Consider the following 18,856-nt stretch of genomic DNA (forward strand, 5'->3'; position numbering starts at 1 on the left):
CACACACACACACACACAAAAAAAAAAAAGGCCATCAAAGTATCAGGGATGCTAGCAAGTCAAAGATGACTTAGCTTGCACTCTCTGTAGCTATAACAAGCAACTCAAGGCCCGACACAGTGTATGTTTGAGACACTTAAGCACTGAGGTCTTTATTTTCATTCGACTTGAGCAGAGAGAATAACAGAGCTGTGTGCTCTTGAATTAAAATGTGTTCATTGTGACCACAAATCACCAGTGCTGAAAGGATTCCTCTTGGGTCAAGCGCTCTAGATGTCAATGTCATTACTGGCCTTCCTTGAACAAATTTTCTCTAAAGCAAGCACTAAAATCCTACCTCTATTGGACAGCAGAATGCAATATGATCAACTAATCTTTTAATGACATTTTTTAATGACATTCTTATTTTGCAACTGTGAAATGCCTGCTACTTAAGTTTCCTGTATTTACTATGAGATTTTAAAATCACCGCAAGGGTCTTGCTCCTCCATAGATGCATATTTTTAGGAAGAATTTCACCTCCATAACTCCAATAACTTTGATAATTATCATAAATATTAATGATAAATGTTTTAATAAGCTTATGCACCATAATTTCATTTACTCTTTTAAAAATTCTAATACCTTTCAATGAAGAACATGCACATGATTAAAAATTAAAGGCATTGTTTCAAAGGGCAATAGTAATGGGATTTACATGAATTACAGAAATATGTTTACTGATCTATTACCTTCAATATGATTTTCTTTAGGAAAAAGTCAGTACGTTTATTTTCTTTCTCATGTACATGAAAATGTGATGCGTGTACTCATGTTTGCAAGTGTGTGCAGGCTGCTTGTAGGTATTTACATGGGCCTTGGACATCTAAACTCAGGTCTTTACTCTTGCATAGCAAGTAGTCTAACCACATAGCAATTTTCCCAACACATAAGTCTATTTTAATTCTATGTGTTATTTCTCCTTCAGTTTCTTTATACCCCTCACATTTCTTTTTATGCTGGTTTGAATAATATTCCCTATTCCAAAGCAGCAGAAGGGATAATTGCAGTGGACATTACTATGTAACATTATCAATGTTGGAGAAATGTATACTATTTAAATGAGAATTTTATTTCACTTTATTTTATTGAAAAAAATCTTAGCAAATAGAATTAACAGTAGTTCCTTTTTTTAGATAATTTTATAATTTATTTATTAAAATATACTTGTCTCTTACAGAATGTGGAGTAGAAATTTTTTAAAAAAACATTCATAATGAAAAAGCCACCCTGCAAAAGCCTTAGTACAGCCTTGGCTCTAGAATCTATCCACAGCATCTATCAACCAAGCATCGTGATGGTGTCTAGACTCTTGTGTAAGGGCAAGCTGATCCTGGTCAAGTACTGAATGAATAGCTCTGCAAATCTTTCATAGTCATCAGTGGCTTGACTTGACTGACACACTCTCCAGAAGATCCTCAGTGAATTTTGCTGGAAACAGAAGTTCGTATAAGTTTACAGTCCTCTTTCTTCCTCTACTTTCTGATGTTATTTAGGTCAGTTAAACAATTTTATAATGAGATCTTCAATACTTAGTTTTCAAATACTTTAAGAGAATGCATCAGATTATAAATGGTAGGTACCCAATGGGAGAATATGCAAATGGACTTTTGATATATTTGATACTTATCATAGATTGTATTCTAGCTTACTACAAAAGCCAAGATCATGATTATCGAAAACTGAGAGTTATTTCAGAAATATATTAAAAAGGGCTGGAGAGATGGCTCAGTGGTTAAGAGCACTGCCTGCTCTTCCAAAGGTCCTGAGTTCAATTCCCAGCAACCACATGGTAGCTTACAACCCTCTGTAGTGAGTCTGGTGCTCTCTTCTGGCCTTCAGGCATACACACAGACAAAATATTGTATACAAAATAAATAACTAAATAAATATTTTTTAAGAAGGAAATATGTCAATAAATGGAAATCAAAATTCATTAAAAATTTAAACTCCATAGAGTGGTATATGTCATATGGTGGTGCATACTTCTAACACCAACTTGCTAAAAATGACGAGGAAACGAGTCAGAGTTTTAGGCAAGCATGGGCTAGCAAACACACACACACAATTGCTTGTGTACTCCAAAGCATGCAGAAAACAAAAAGATTATCCACTAGACATAATCGGCCAAATAATTGCATATTATATAGGTAGTAAGAGTGAAAAATATGCCAACAACTCATATAAGTCAACAAAAAGGTCAAGACATTGTTTGTTTATTTATTTATTTTTAGGGGACAATAAGTAAGGTTCTTCTCGAAGAACATATGAAATATCAATATAAATATGAATGAGACATGCTTGAAATCATTAATCAGGGAAATCCAAAAGAAGCCACAATAAGATATACCAGCTAACATCCACTAGGTTAGCTAAAATCAAAATGTCAGGTAATGTTAAGTGTTAGCAGATATGTGAACAAATTGAAACCTTCATATGCTATAGGAGTACAAAACAGGGCAGCCACTTTGGAGAGGCATTAACTATTCTAAAAATGGTCAATCATAGCTAAGTATGACTCAGTAAATCTCCTTCTAGGAAAACATAAAAGCATGTGTACATATAAACACTTGTACAGGGATGCTCATAGCAGCGTTATCTATAAGAGAAGAAAGACAGAAGAAACACAAATACATCAATAGAAAAATGCACACACATAATGTACTTCCTCCTAGCAGTGGAATGTTTTTCAAACTCAAAGACAAAGTTCTGACCCTTAGTGTATCAAGCTAGAGCTGTAAAATAATGTATTATATGAAAAATGATACCTTTAATATGATCCTACTTATGTAAAATATACAGATTCGACAAACACTTAAACAGAATCGTGATGGCCTATGATGGGGGAGACAGAAAGGTAGATGGGGATAATAGTTTTCACATCCAAAGGCACGGTTTTCCATTTTGACTCTAATCCTGATTATAGCTGTACGTATCTCTAGTTATGTGGACGTCATGCCCAAGTGCACTTTAGGTGAGTGGTATGTCTGGTCTATGACACGCCCCAATAGAGCTGTTAATGTGATTTACAGTAAACTTAGAAGCATCTTTCTAAATATTTGAATGTATTACTAAATATGTTTACAGACCTTTTCTAGAGATATAATGGCTGCATATTTAGTACTTATTCATGAGTTTTAAAAGTTATTTGTAGCACTTCTTCTATGGGCTAGAATGGGTGAGGGGGGAAGGAAAAGTTGATTAAATAATTGGCTTGTAAATATCGACAAGGAATAGGTGATGATGTTCGGCAGCACAGTAAGATGACTACAGTTGACAGAAATGTGTCATATACTTTATAAAGAACTAGAAAGAGAAGAATTCAAAGGTCCCTAGCAACAATGATGAAAACAGCTTTAATAAGACTGAGATGGTATTGACTGATTTGCCCTTTGCCCACTGCGTACCTGGATGCAATCACACAGTTCTGTGCCTATGAATATGTACAAATATCATGCTAATTTAAGAAAAGCCTTTTCTTAACACCTGCTAAATCCAGGCAAACCTAAGAAGTCACAGATGAATGACGCCTGGTTAAGGAAATGCACTTCTAGAAATAAATTAAGTGTTGATGATATTTTTAGAAAGACATCCACGTGGGGGAAGTACCTGCTTTTCCCTCAGCCCTGCTCTTTCAAACCAAATTTGCATTAATAAAAGTGCTCAAGATTGACACGATGACGCAAAGACAATTTTATCTTCAACCTTTAGAGTTGTGCACGTGGCTTCTCTTCAAGTTGCGGGTAGTTGTATGTGTCATTTACTTCTTAAAAAGAATAAGCAACTTACAAGACCAAGTGACGTTTTGTGTAAAATATTCTTATAGGTAGGAGCACAAAGAAGCTCAGACAGGCTGAGGAACGTGGCTCTGTTTTGTGTCATTAAGGTCACTACTGTACAACTTTCTGTCATGGTTTGACGAAGGGGGAGAGTGTATTCTATCCACCGAGTTCGCTTTGCAGCAGCAAACTGACTGTACCAGCCGATGCGAAAGCTAGCATACACAAAACTAGCCCAGTGGACTACGTGAAGATGCAGCTTTCTCCAATTGTTTCCAGAGGTGGCCTGGGAGTGGAGCTCATTAGTTTTTAACTAATTCGGACCCTCTTTCCTGCATAGTACCCGGCAGATTCGGCAAAGGTTCTTGCTGCAAATTAAACGGAATTTAAATATCAAGAGATCCGCAGGGAATTAAGAAAAATAAAAAACAAAATAACGAAAGCCACAACAATAAGTGACCAAGACGTTTCAGGAAGAGGAGGCTCCCTGCTGCTGAGAGTAAAAGTAAATGCAGGGAGAAGTTGTCTGTGAAAGGCGCCCAGATGGTGCCAAGTCAGGAGCACACCGTTGAGTCAGCAGAAAAGTCGGTTTACATGCACAGCTACAGGCGGCCTCTGTGCTACCCTCTCCAGTCACCTACCTTGCTGGTCTTCCCCCAGGACCAGGAGCATCAGCGCGGTCACCAGACATGCCCATGCTTCGCCCGGCATCACGTGCGTCCCAGCGCGTCTCACAGATGGGGAGAACCTGGCCTCAGCCCTCCACTCCCTAAACTGTCTCAAGGTCTGTTTCCGCTCAGCCTTCAGCGGAGCTGCAAGACCTCTGTCTGCAATAAGCCAGTCCTATGTGATACTTCTGGACCCTGGAGCCAGCCCCAGACTCCTCCTCCCAACCCTGGCTAAGCTCCTCTCTGAAAGCCACGCCCAAACTGTCCCAGGGGACCTGCAGCATCCAGCAGGGAGTTGATGTCACTTTACCTAGGATGTCACCATAGCCTGCCAGGATCTCTGGGATGTAGCTCTGACAGAGGGTTTTGCTGTCCTAAATTACTAAGAAAGTCCTCCCGTGTATTCTTTCCAAGAAGTCTTGACTATTCTGTTGAGGTCTGGAATTTTTATTTATTTATTTGTTTGTTTGTTTGTTTGTTCTTTGGTGTTACAGTACCACAACTTAACCCAGGTTGCCTTTGAACTCACAATGCTCTGCTTCAGCCTCTTGAGCTGTGGGCTTACAGGAAGGAGACATCAGCATCTGGTTATAAATGCATTCTTTTTAAAAAGTTTATTAATTTTTATTGAGCTCCACATTTTTTTTCTGCTCCCCTCCTTGCCTCTTCACTCCACGTCAGCCATCTCTCAAGGTCCCTATTCTCCTAATTTACTCAGGATTTCTTGTCTTTATTTACTTCCCATGTAGATTAGATCTATGTATGTCTCTCTGAGGGTCCTCATTGTCTAGATTCTCTGGGATTGTGATTTGTAGGCTGGTTTTCTTTGTTTTATGTTTAAAAACCACTCATGAGTGAGTACATGTGATAATTGTCTTTCTAGGTCTGGGTTACCTCACTCAAAGTGATGTTTTCTAACTCCATCCATTTTCCTGCAAAATTCAAGATGTCATTATTTTTCTGCCATGTAGTTCTCCATTGTGTAAATGTACCACATTTTCTTTATCCATTCTTTGGTCAAGGAGCATTTAAGTTGTTTCCAGTTTCTGGCTATGACAAACAAAGCTGATATGAACACAGTTGAGCACATGTCCTTGTGGCACGACTGAGCATCCTTTTGATAAATACCCAAAAGAGGTATTTCTAGGTCTTGAAGAAGGTTGTTTCCTAATTTTCAGAGAGATTGCCACAGTGACATCCAAAGGAGCAGTTCCCATCAGCAATGCAGAAGTGTTCCCTTTACCCCACAACCTCTCCAGCATAAGTTGTCATCAGTGTTTTTGATCTTGGCCATTCTTACAGGTATAAGATGGAATCTCAGAGTTGTTTTGATTTACATTTCTCTGATGACTAAGGATGTTGAACATTTCCTTAAGTGTCTTTCAGCTATTTTACATCCCTCTGTTGAGAGTTCTCTGATTTGGTCTGTATTCCATTTATTATTGGATTAGTTGTTCTATTGATGACTAATTTCTTGAGTTCTTTGCATATTTTAGAGATCAGTCCTCTGTCTGATGTGGGCTTAGTGAAGATCTTTTCCCATTCTGTAGGTTGACAGTTTGTCTTGTTGACCATGTCCTTTGCTTTACAGAGACTTGTCAATTTCAGGAAGTCCCATTTATTAGTTGTTTCTCTCAGTGTCTCTGCTACTGGGGTTATATTTAGGAAGTGGTCTCCTGTGCCAATGTTTTCAAGGGTAGTTCCCACTTTCTCTTCTATGAGGTTCAGTGTGGCTGGCTTTATGTTGAAGTCTTTGATCCATTTGGATTTGAGTTTTGAGCATGATGATAGATATGGATCTATTTTCATTCTTCTACATGTTGATATGAAGTTATGCCAGCACCATTTGTTAAATATGCTTTCTCTTTTCCATTTGATATTTTTTTTGCTTCTTTGTCAAAAAATCAGGTATTCAAAGGTGTGTGGATTAATATCCATCTCTTTCATTCGATTCTATTGGTCCTCCTCTCTGTTTATTATGCCAATACCAGACTGTTTTCAGTACTGTAGCTCTGTAGTAGAGTTTGAAGTCAGGGATTGTGATGCCTCCAGAAGTTGTTTTATTGTACAAGATTGTTTCAGAAATTCTGAGGTTATTTGATTTAAGTCCATATACAGTTGAGTTTTGTTATTTTGAGATCTGTGAAAATTTTTTCTGGGATTTTAATGGGCATTGCATTGAATCTGTAGATTGCTTTTGGTAAGATTGCCATTTTTATTATGTTAATTCTGCACACCCAAGAGCATAGGAGATCTTTCCACTTTCTGGTGTCTTCTTCAATTTCTTTCTTCAAAGATTTAAAGGTCTTGTCATACAAGTCTTCCATTTGTTCTATTAGAGTTACTTGAAGTCATTTTATGATATTTGTGGCTATTGTCAAGGATGATGTTTCTTTGATTTCTTTCTCAGCCCATTTATCATCTGTGTACAGGAGGGCTACTGGTTTTTTTAGTTAATCTTATATCCTGCTACATTACTGAAAGTGTTTATGAGTTGTAGAAGTTCCTTGGTAAAATTTTGGGGGTCACTTATGTAAACTATCATATCATCAGCAAATAGTGAGAGTTTGACTTCTTCTTATTTTCTGATTTGTATCCCCTTGATCTCCTTTTGTTGTCTTATTGCTCTTGCTAGGACCTCAAGTACTAAACTGAATAGATAAAGAGAGAGTGAACAACCTTGTCTTGTACCTGATTTCAGTGGGATCACTGGGAATTTCTTTCCACTTAGTTTGACGTTCGCTGTTGGCTTGCTATATATTGCCTTTATTATGTTTAGGTATGTTTCTTGTATCCCTGCTTTCCCCAAGACCTTTATCATGAAGGGATGTTATATTTTATCAAAAGCTTTTTTGGCATCTAATGAGATGATCATTGGTTTTTAATTTTTAGTTTGTTTATATGGTGGATTACCTTGACAGATTTTTGTATGTTGAACTATCCCTGCATCTCTAGGTTGAAGCCGACTTGATTATGGTAGATGATAGTTCTGATGTGTCCTTGGATTTGATTTGCCAGTATTTTATTTAGTATTTTTGCATCAATGTCCATGAATGAGATTGGTGTAATTCTCTTTCTTAATAATATTTTTATGTGGTTTGGGTATCAGGGTAATTGTAGCCTGATAAAAAGAGTTTGGCAATGTTCCTTCTGTTTCTATTGTGTGGAACAATTTGGGGAGTATTGTTATTAGTTCTTCTTTGAAAATCTTGTAGAATTCTGAGCTGAAACTATCTGGTCCTGGGCTTTTATTGGCGGGGCGACTTTCAATGACTGTTTCTATTTCTTCAGTAGTTACAGGTCTGTTTAATTTGCTTATCTGATCTAGATTTAATTTTGGTAAGTGATAGTTATCTAGAAAGTTGCCCATTTCCTTTAAGTTTTCCAATTTTGTGGAGTACAGGTTTTTGAAATACGACCTGATGATTCTTCTCTGTATTTCCTCCACGTGTGTTGTTATGGCCCCTTTTTCATTTTTGATTTTATTAATTTGTATATTCTCTCTCTGTCTTTTGATTGTTTTGGATAAAGGTTTATCTATTTTGTCGATTTTGTCAAAGAACCAACTCTTTGTCTCATTGATTCTTTGTTTGTTTTCTTTGTTTCTATTTTGTTGACTTCAGCTCTCAATTTGATTATTTCCTGCTGTCTAATTCCCTAGGGTGAGTTTGCTTTCTTTTTGTTCTGAAGTTTTCAAACATTCTGTTAATTCACTAGTGTGGGATTTTTCCAGCTTTTTTATGTAGCCATTTAGGGCTATGAAATTTCCTCAACACTGCTTTTATTGTATACCATAAATTCGGGTATGTTGTGTGGTCATTTTCATTAAATTTTTAGGACGTCTTTAATTTCTCCCTTTATTTCTTCCTTGACCCATGGATGATTCAAGTAAGCATTGTTTAATTTCCATGTGTTTGTGGGTTTTCTAGCATCTGTTAGTTCCCGTATTTCTCTGTTAATTTTTTGTTTGACTGTCATGTCCAATGGTAAGAGTGAAGTGTGGAACTCTCCCACTACTAGTATGTGGGGCTTAATGTATGATTTAAGATTTAGAAGTGTTTCTTTTACATATGAGGGTACATTTGTATTTGGGGTATAGATGTTTGGTATTGAGATTTCCTCTTGATGGATTTTTTTATGACTAGTATAAAATGTCCTTCTTTGTCTCTTTTGATTGATTTTAGTTTGAAGTCTATTTTGTCAGATGTTAGGATAGCTACACCAGCTTGTTTCTTAGGTCCATTTGAATGGAAAGTTTTTTCTCAACTCTTTACTCTGAGGTGATGTCTGTCTTTGAGGTTGAAGTGTGTTTCTTGTATGCAGCATACAACAGATTATATCCAATCTGTTAGTCTTTGTCTTTTTTAAGTGAGTTGAGTCCATTTATATTAAGGAATATTAATGACCAGTGATAAATGAATCCTAGAGCTGACTCAGTTGTCCGTAAAGGACCACAACCCTGTGAGTTTTTAGAAGTGTAGTTGCAACAACTAAAAAAAATAAAATAAAATAAACAAACAAAACAAAAAAACAAAAAAGAAGTGTAGTTGCCTCTGTAAACAAAGCAGATCTCTCTCCTCTCTCTCTCTCTCTCTCTCTCTCTCTCTCTCTCTCTCTCTCTCTCTCTTTCTCTCTTTCACTCTCTCTCTCTCTCTGTGTGTGTTAATGTTTTGAAATAAATCCTCACTCTCCAGAGATTTTGTCTAGAAGGCTGAGACCAGTGTCCCATGATCCCTCACCTAGAACTTTATCCTAGGAAAAGGAGACACTGGTGAACAGGTGTTTTGAAGGAGCCTGCTGGACCCCAGGCACAGATCACATTCTCCCTAAAGAACTGTGTAGTCTAGATGGTGAAGACAAACAATGCCACAAACATTAAGAAATTCTGTTTTAGGCTGCCGGGCGGTGGTGTCGCACGCCTTTAATGCCAGCACTCAGGAGGCAGAGGCAGGCAGATCTCTGGGAGTTCGAGGCCAGCCTGGTCTACAAGAGCTAGTTCCGGGATAGGCACCAAAGCTACAGAGAAACCCTGTCTCGAAAACACCAAAAAAAAAAAAAAAGAAATTCTGTTTTAGATGGTGTACACCCTTTATATATATAAATTTGAAAGAAAAGTGGTCTCAAAAATGTTTAAAAATGTTTCTCAAAACTGAAAGCAATTGAAAACAACCCTTTTGGGAAGAAAGTTATCTTTGGCACACCAAACTTGCTTATAAGTTTTTTTCTATGCCAAAGGGGCACCAAATCTTATAAAACAAAGCATAAAACCTAATTTCTTATTTAGTCTATTATGATTTGCAGGCTAAGTCTTAATATAGATAGAAGAAACTCAGATATTTCCTTAATTTGTGATTTTTTTGCTGTTTCATTTTACAAATAAATTTGAGAAAGAAAAACAAAAACAAATGATTGATCATCTGCTTTGTAAATTAAAATAGAAATATCTGTAAAATAAACTTTGATAACTTTCTTGAAGAAAAATGCCACTTACATTATTATCAGTAAGTATACAGTTTATAGTATAGTAGGTTTTTATTTTCCTCAGTGAAAGATTTGCAGCTCCCAGTCTGTGAGTTTTCACTAGCTTTGTACCAAAGACCAATTACCCTCCAATTAAATGAACTAACATGCAACACACTAAACATTACTTAGCAATGTCTCTCACTCCTCAGTGAAAATGAATCTTGGGAACTTCAAGCGTTTATAGAAGGGTATATATTGAAAGAAATGAAAGAACAATAAAATATTTTGTCATGTGCCATGATATTGATAAAACTCAGTAAAATATTCCAATTTTAGAATTTTATTGTTGAAAAGATGAAAAAATAATGTAAGTATAACACCTTCATCAATACTCATGCAACTTGTAAAGTTTATTAAATATCACTGAGAGAGAAAGAATAATAGGTGGACTGGTACAATGACTGTGGGATTACAGGACACCTGGACTCTGATTCCAGGTCTAATACATACTTCTTGTCTTCATAGCATCAAAAACCATGCTCAGGTCCACTTAACTTCATTTTTTCCTGTATGACAACAATGAAAATAATGTGACATAGAGTTTAAGAATTAAAAGAGTTTGTAGGCTTGTGCATGGGTGAAGGGGTAGGAGAAAGGGGCAGTTTGACTAGCACCTGGCTCAGAGTAGCTATTATGAATAAACATGATAATTTACTGTTATTAAAACAATGGATAAAGCCTATGTAATTATGTCTTTCCTTATCTCTTATTGTACAAAGACATGTAGTTTCTCTTTATTACTCTATTACAGTATGCTGCATCATTCAGGACACAGTGAAATTGTTTATATAATACAAATTCCACCTTTTACTAAATAAGAGCACTCTTGATTTTTTGCCAAAGTCATGTTAGCCACTGTACTGTCAAACAAAGATGAAAGATTCTCTTGCCACAGAATGGATAGGGTTGCTTGTGTGGGTCATTGCAGCTGAATATATGGGATTTCAAAAGCAGATGTGAAGTCATATTTACTCTGGGAGTTGTCAAATAGTGAAGGCTGAGGAGAGGAGAAAGGGCCCGGTGAGTGTTCAATGAGGACAAAAGACGAGGAAGAGCCCGCAAAGGAAATATCCCATAAATCACACTCCTGAAAAATATCAGGAAAGTACATGATCAGGGAAAGAGGAAAACAGAAACAATCAGAACAACACAGACAGAGAAGTCCTCTCATAATTCCTTGGAGTATCCATCTCTATCATTCTGTGATATTCCCTATATGTTGTCCATGGACTTGGTTGTGAGTTTGTACATTGTGGTAGCTTGAATGTAATGTAAATTCATAGGGGGTGATATCATTAGGAGGTGTGGTTTCGTTGGAGGAAGTATGTAACTGTGAGGGTGGGTTTTGAAGTCTCCTATGCTCGAGCTATACCCAGTGACACAGATCATTTCCTGTTGCCTGTGGGTCAAGGTGTAGAGCTGTCAGATTCTTCTCCTGCACCGTGTCTGCCCTGTGTGCCACCATATCTCATCAGAATGATAAGGCACTGAACCTCTGAAAATATGAGCCACTCCAGTTAACTATTTATTTTATCCTTTATAAGAGGTGCCTTAGCCATGGTGTCCCCTTACAGCAACAGAAACCGTAATTAAGACAAATATTTTGTTTCTGTTGCTATTCTTTAACCTAAAAAAAGTATTGTTGGAAGTCAGGAGAAACTATAAATGATACAATTGTTAACTTGTATCATTTATATTTTATTGCTCATGCATTTTGCTAGTGAAAGAATGGGAAAATACTGTCATGTGTTATATTTAAACAGTCACCTACTGAGGGTCAGCTAGACTAGTTATGAGGCCACAGAGAAATTACCCAAAAAAATAATGTCTGAGAGAAGAAGTCTGGGTCTTTGCCGAGTAAATTGTGATGACCATAAATTATTATAATGATATATCACTAATAATGGTGTTAGAGAAGGTAGCTGAAACACCGTAGGAGAAATGGCCCAACAAACTCTCACTCAGAGGCTAGGCATCCTCTTAGTCTTTGCCCCACATTAAAAACAGCTGCTCTTTGTTAATTCCTTAAAATTTGATGAGAACAATGTGGATGAATAAAAAGGAGACCAGCTTTCTTCCATTAAAATGCATTGAGGAAGAAAAGCAGTTGTTAGCTAAAATGAGAATGTCCCCAAACCTACATTAAAAACTGTTTCAGTCGTAACATTTCTGCTCCATGTAGACCTGGAATCATGTAATACTTATTTTTAAAAGCAAAACGCTAAAGCCATTACTTGCCCCTCAAATTTTTATTTGGATCCTCTTTGTGTTTTTTCTTTGCTGGTTAGGAAAACGGTAATACTTACTGTTCCTTCTCATAAACTAGGAACGACTCAGTCACTGGCTCCTCCCTGCTATGTTCAGTCCTTGACAAGGTTTGGCAAGAAAGTTAAAGATACTTATTGTGTTTTTGCTCCACTGGTCCAGGACACCCCTACAAGCCCTGTGAGCCACTGCCTGCAGGAAATATCACCCTTGGGTCCAATATGTCATTTTTAGAATTAAAAGCAAACTCTGTATTTATTCTATATCCAGGACAATGTTCTTCCAGGGAGTACAGTCCATGCATTAGGGAACAGGGGTCTTTATATCTGCATCTCTACTGAAAGCACATCTAACAACAGAAATTTTTTGATTTACTTTACATACACACACAAACATATATGTATTTATAGATGCACACACATGTATGTGTGTATGAAAGAAAGAGAGAGAGAGCGTTTGTCTGCATTTGTTCTCAGAGGAGCACACCAATGTGTCGCCCCGCTCTGTCAGAGCCAATATTATTGGCATTGGTGGTGACTCTCACTTGTTAAGTGAATGCTGGGATCTGATCGCGAGTCTTCACGATTATGCAGCAATCTCCCTAAAGAGCTGGACAATTTTAATAGCCCCTCGCGTAAAGATCCTTCAAGAATAGCTCATGTATGGCATTCACATGGGGTGAAATTATGCTCTGAGTATAGTTTTGTTTACTTAAGTCAATATCTCAACTCATTCAAATACTTCCAAATGACTTGTATCATTTTATTCATACTTTTAAAAATAAGAGCAATAATTCTTAGCATGTCAAACATTGTTGGGTCTCAGTTGTTTAACAAGTTACAAATTTAGTGTCTTAAAATAAAACAAAGTTTTAATATGATTATTTGAAAATGGAAATATAAAATCAGTCGCTCTCTATTTGACCTTGTTGACATCCATTCTTTACGGAGTATTTCTTTTCTCTCCCCACCCCATCTGTCAAGGCTTACAATTGAAAAATCAAAATACATAGTAACTATAGTTTCGTGGATTTTTATTGCATGTATTAATTGAGATAGGTATGTATGAGGTATAGCAAAATTGTGGTTGTCAGAGGACTACTTGTAATTCTCTTTCTCCAGGAGTCTCTAATTCAGGTGGTCATGCAAAGGTACCTGTTTCTATCTCTCTGGCTCAACACATGTTTACTTTGATGAACATAAACCTTATGAAGTGACTATATGATTAGCATGGCTACTATATCTATTATTTTCCATAGTTGCCTTTTTTCTCACAGGAGGATATTTAAGATGCACTCATAGTGAGTTTCAAGCAAGTTATACCATGTAATCGATGTCAGTGGTCACACCAACATTAACTCTTCTAAGCTTTCCCAGCCCACCTAGCTGAGACTTTACATCCTTTGACCAACAGCTTCTTTGTTACTCAGACCAGGGTTAGCAATCATCCTTCTGCTTCCTGATGATATCAGTTAGGCTGGCATTTTAGATGTTTACATGGAAGTGGGATCAGAATTGCTGTCCTCTTTTGTGTTTGACTTCTGTTTCTTTAAATGATGCCATCTAGACTTAATCACATTGATATAAATGGCAGTTTCCTTCTTTTATGGTTGAATAATACATACGGCCATAATATTTTTTATTCATTCATCCTCAGCTACTATGACTATTATGGCAATGACCATGGAAATACAGATCTCTCCTTTAAGTTTTGATTTCAATTTTTTTTCTTTTTTAATCAAACCAAAAGGGTGTAATGTTGTTCCTTTGCCGAACTACAGTTCCCAGCATTCTCCTGGATACGGACATTTCCCAGAAGCCTTTGCATTCCCCGTTAAAAGCGAAGGTCTTTACGAGTTCGCCCCTTTTTCCTTCCCCCTTTTGCTCTCCTAGTGTATTACACACCTGTCCCTGCCTGTTGCCCCTCCCCCCATTAAAGTGCACCCACGTGGGACCGCCGCGTGTCTGTGTCTTTTCCTCGCGTAACAGCCTTCACCTTTTACCTTTGCAGCCAAGCCAGTAGCCAAGCCAGGATTTTATTATTTAACAACAATTGGATTTTATTATTTAACAACAATAATTTATTATTTAACAACATTTCTAAGTTATATGAGAAACCTTTTCTGAGAAACCTCTATAGCATTTTCCACAATGGCTGTACCAATACTGTATGAATTTCATTTTCTCCACATTTATGCCAAATGTGTCAATCTTTGTCTTTTTGATAACAGACATTCTAATAGATATGAGATGCTAGCTAGTTTATTGTGGTTTAGATTTGCATGATGATGGAATCCTTCTATGTGCTTTCATATATATTTTAATGTCTTATTTTAAGACATACATATTAATGAATGGGATCAAACTCAAAGAACTAATTTTTAAAACGGTTGCTTATTCTCTTCCGTGATTACTTTGGATTCTCAGAATGACAGAACTGATCAGTTAACATCATTATGGCAAGTGTTTGGAACTAAACAAAGGGGACACCTCCCAGGACAAATTGCTGGACGATGGAGACAATGGTCTCAAGGAACTAGAGTAGTCACCCCTGGGAACTACACTGTTTCTTGAAAAGAGTGACAGCTGTGACCCCTCTAGAGTTTGTGAAAACAAAGCTGAAGCCATGATTATTCTGACCACCAGTCTAACCTCTGACCATGGGTCTAATCTCTGACCACAGGTCTAACCAAAACTCTTAATCTGACTACGCATACCACCACCATCTCCTCTGTTTCCTTTTCCTATGGAACCTGAAAGTTCCTGCTAGACATTTTAGGACAGATTAGCCATGGTGGACATGTGCTACAGTGATTTAGTGCCTTTTCTTTGCCCTCACTACAACTCATCTCTTTGACTAGCATTTCTAAACTCATAGAGCTCAGTCGTCCTAAAAGTCCACTCACAGCCCCACCAATCAGAATGCTGAGGAGAAATATCATGACTTCAAGACCAGACTAGGTTGTGGTGTGAAACCCTTTTAATAGAAAAGCAGTGAACAAAGGGAGAAACAGAAAAGAAAAAAATTGTTTTAAAATCAACTTGTTTTCTAGTAGACCTGAATTCTTTCTGAAGATTCAAGGGGCGGGGGGAACTGTTTTGTGGGCTTTTTCCAGCTTGAAGAAACCACCTACATGTCCAGTTTCCGTGCTCTGCAGTCGCCCTGAGAGCCAAAGGGCCCAGCTTTTTTCTGTCTGACCCCTGATTCACTCCTTAAATATCTATTCATCCAACTCCCTTTTAGAGTAGAGTTGAGATTACAAAGGGGTAATCAGAGTCACCTAAGATGATCTTCTGCATTAATTTAATCCTATTTACAAAGTTCCTTTATTATATCAAATAACTTACATGTGAACTAATGTTCAAAATTCTGGGTTAGGATCTTGACATATGTCGGGGAGTCCTTAAGTACATCTGAGATTTCAAAACTTCAGCTATCTTTCTCAAACACACTAATATGTAACTAATAGCTAGTCCCAAAGTAGAAACATAATTTCTGCATTGGTAAAAATATTGATAGCAGTTTTAGGGTATTGTTTTTTTCCTACAAACTACATCAGAGAATTGTACTATATAATTACTGTGAATTCTTTTACTATCAAATTTGAGCTTTTTAATATGGAAGAATAACTTAATTTTACCAAATAAATTCTGGAAGATCAGGAATTTACTTTTCAAAAGTCCAATTTTATCACGTTAACACATTAAAGGCAACTTTTAAAGTGTTTAATGCAGAAATTAAATTTGCTTCAACTGTATGATTTTAAAATGTGATTATAGTGCTACTGTTCTTTTGATTGAAATTGAAAAGGGTGTGTCATTTACTCTTTCAGCAGGTAATCATATACAAGAACTGACACGGGGCATCTCACATACATATTATAAAGTTCCTTTGAAATCACAGTGTCAGCTAGTGAAGGCGATGGCTCTGTTCTAATGGATTCTGATTCATTCCAAAGCTGTAAATGAAATGCTGCAGCAGGTGGCAATGCTATGTGATACTTCTGGTGTTGTTTATGGGATTTCTGTATTCAGTTCTTTCTAAATAACAGAGCATTTGAACCTCAAGATTATAAGTTGTAGCATAATGCACGGTTTGTATCTGGAAGTGGGTAGGTTTGGAAAACAGTCTAAAAGATGTTTGTAAATTTGGGTTTTGTCCAGCTATTCTTGACTCACAGTACTTCAGCTTGAAATATACCAGGTACAGTAGATACAAACTCACTTGAAGATATCTTGATTGAAGCATAGTTTAAATAAGATAGTTAAACTATTTTTATTTATTTTTTTTAAGAATTCCATACTCATGTTTATTTATAGATAGTGTAGGTTCACCTACTTTTAGCACATAGCTCGATGCATAGCAACATATTTACAGTTCTATCCAATCACCAACATCTAATCTGAAGACATTTCTATGACTCTGAAGCAGTGGTTCTCAACCTTCCTAATGTTGCAACCCTTAATAAAGTTCCTCATGTTGTGATGTCACCTAACCATTGCAGTATTTTTGTTGCTACTTCTTAAGTGATTTTACTACCATTATGAATAATAAATTAAATATCTGATACGTAAGATATCTGACATGTGACTTCTGTGAAAAGGCTGATTGACTCCCCAGAGGGGCTGGAAACCGCTGCACTGATGAGAAATGTCCTACCAACTCATAACTAGTCTCCATTTCAACCCCAAGCCAACAGCACTATTGGGAGGAGATGAATGGGCCTGTGTTAACTGTGACCACAAACCCACAGCACTACTGGGAGGTGATGAATGGAGCTGTGGTAAGTGCAACCCCAAGCCCATAGTGCTGTTGGGAGGTGATAAAACTTATTTATAGGTGGGAAGCATTGGAAAGAGATTGGATTACAGAAGAGATGCCCTTTCAGACACATTGGGACCCTGATCCCTTACTCTGTCCCCTTAATGTGGCTGCTCTGAAGGGAATGGGACCCTCTACCACCTGCTTGCACCATACTGATTGTATCACCATCAGCCCAACCTTGTAGGATGAGCGACCATGGACTGAAACCCCTCAAGCCAGGATGCAAATTCAGCCTTTCCTCCTCTTAAAAAAAATTGTCCCAGGTAGCTTTCCCAGGGATGCGTAGGGGGCCAGAAGACTGTGAAAATTAATTCTTCCCATTTTTGATATTTAAATATTGTATAAATATATATATGTTTATAATATTTTTAAAATTTCTATATTATCCAATTGAGAGGGACTATATATTATTTTCATTTTTTTTGAATTTTCGAGACAGAGTTTCTCCTCCGTAGCTTTTGGTTTCTGTCCTGGAACTAGCTCTTGTAGACCAGGCTGGCCTCGAACTCACAGAGATCCACCTGCCTCTGCCTCCCGAGTGCTGGGATTAAAGGCGTGCGCCACCACCGCCCAGCTATTTTCATCTTCTTGATAATCGTTTAAGGACATGTTCCAGTGTCAAATTTAAACCTGGTATGATGTAACAAGATAGTAAGAATTCACGGAAGCATATCCTAAGAAGGGACCAAGATTTATACATCCAGGAATGTTTGTTAGAGGTGATTCATTAGCTAAAATGTAAGACATGTGGCAGAAAAAGAACGACATGGGGGGCCAGTCCCTAAATGTCCTGACAATCTGTTGAGACTCAGGTTGCCTGTCTTGTTGTATGGCATTTTCCTCCTAATTAAAACTTTCTCTCAGGAAGGGAAGGCTAGACGTATGAGACCCCCAGAGGTAAACAAAAATCACACGTCTAGAAAAACTGAAACTTCCAGAGCTGCTCTTTCGAATGGCATTTGTTCCTGTAAGTAACTCTCATTTCTAATAGTCACCTTAAAAATATTTCCGGTAGTCACTTCTATAAAGACTCACTCGTACATCAAGCTGAACTTTGGTGTAATTGTTACTTTTGTCTGTTATGTGTAGCTTTCCTGGGGTAAGTAGAACTCTATGTGTATGTGCATGCATGTGTGTGTATGTGTTTGTGTGTGTGTGTGTGTGTGTGTGTGTGTGTGTGTGTGTGTGTGTGAACTGACTCAATCTCCCTAGGAAAAAATATCTTACACAACAAATATACATTAAATCAACAAAGACACATTTAGAGGGCAGTGAAAAATAATAACACTGTCAATAACAAGAATAAGTCCTATATGTCGTGTTTGGTAAGACCTCACAGACACTTGAAGACACAGAGGCACTCAGGTAACAATGTAATAGCAATGTTAAAACATATCAGTCTATTTTAAGAACAGTCTTGAGGTAAGTTGGTTTGATATTTATTTTTAATCCTCTGTATAATCTACCTGTCTTCTGTGTAATGAATTTCCATATCTGATTTTCAAATTGAAATTTGCTTCAAAACTACTCTTAAATATCAATCATGACTCACAGTGAGCATCTAACCTGAAAGACACTTAGCTGTTTTGTTTTTTTACCACTGTGGTACTTAATTCGAAAGGAAAAGGGACAGTACTGTAAAATAACCAAAGAGAAGAATATAATTTACTTCAAAAGGCTGCCAAAAACTGTCATGTTGAGGAAACATGCAGCCTTCATAATAGCCATGTTTAACATAGCCTTAATCATAGAGTGCAG

The 18,856-nt window shown here is 37.1% G+C and overlaps 1 protein-coding gene across 1 annotated transcript in view; it reads right to left on the reverse strand.

Moving 5' to 3' along the window:
- The window catches only part of Vwde (von Willebrand factor D and EGF domains), a 62,013-nt gene extending 57,484 nt beyond the window's left edge, over positions 1-4,529 (reverse strand). The window contains exon 1 of the mRNA XM_075953962.1: positions 4,460-4,529. Within this exon, the coding sequence (XP_075810077.1) occupies positions 4,460-4,529 (70 nt within the window). The remainder of the gene's footprint in view (positions 1-4,459) is intronic.
- Between the last annotated feature and the right edge of the window lie 14,327 nt (positions 4,530-18,856).

This window comes from Microtus pennsylvanicus, chromosome 19, assembly GCF_037038515.1.
Source record: "Microtus pennsylvanicus isolate mMicPen1 chromosome 19, mMicPen1.hap1, whole genome shotgun sequence".
NCBI classification, from domain to species: domain Eukaryota; kingdom Metazoa; phylum Chordata; class Mammalia; order Rodentia; family Cricetidae; genus Microtus; species Microtus pennsylvanicus.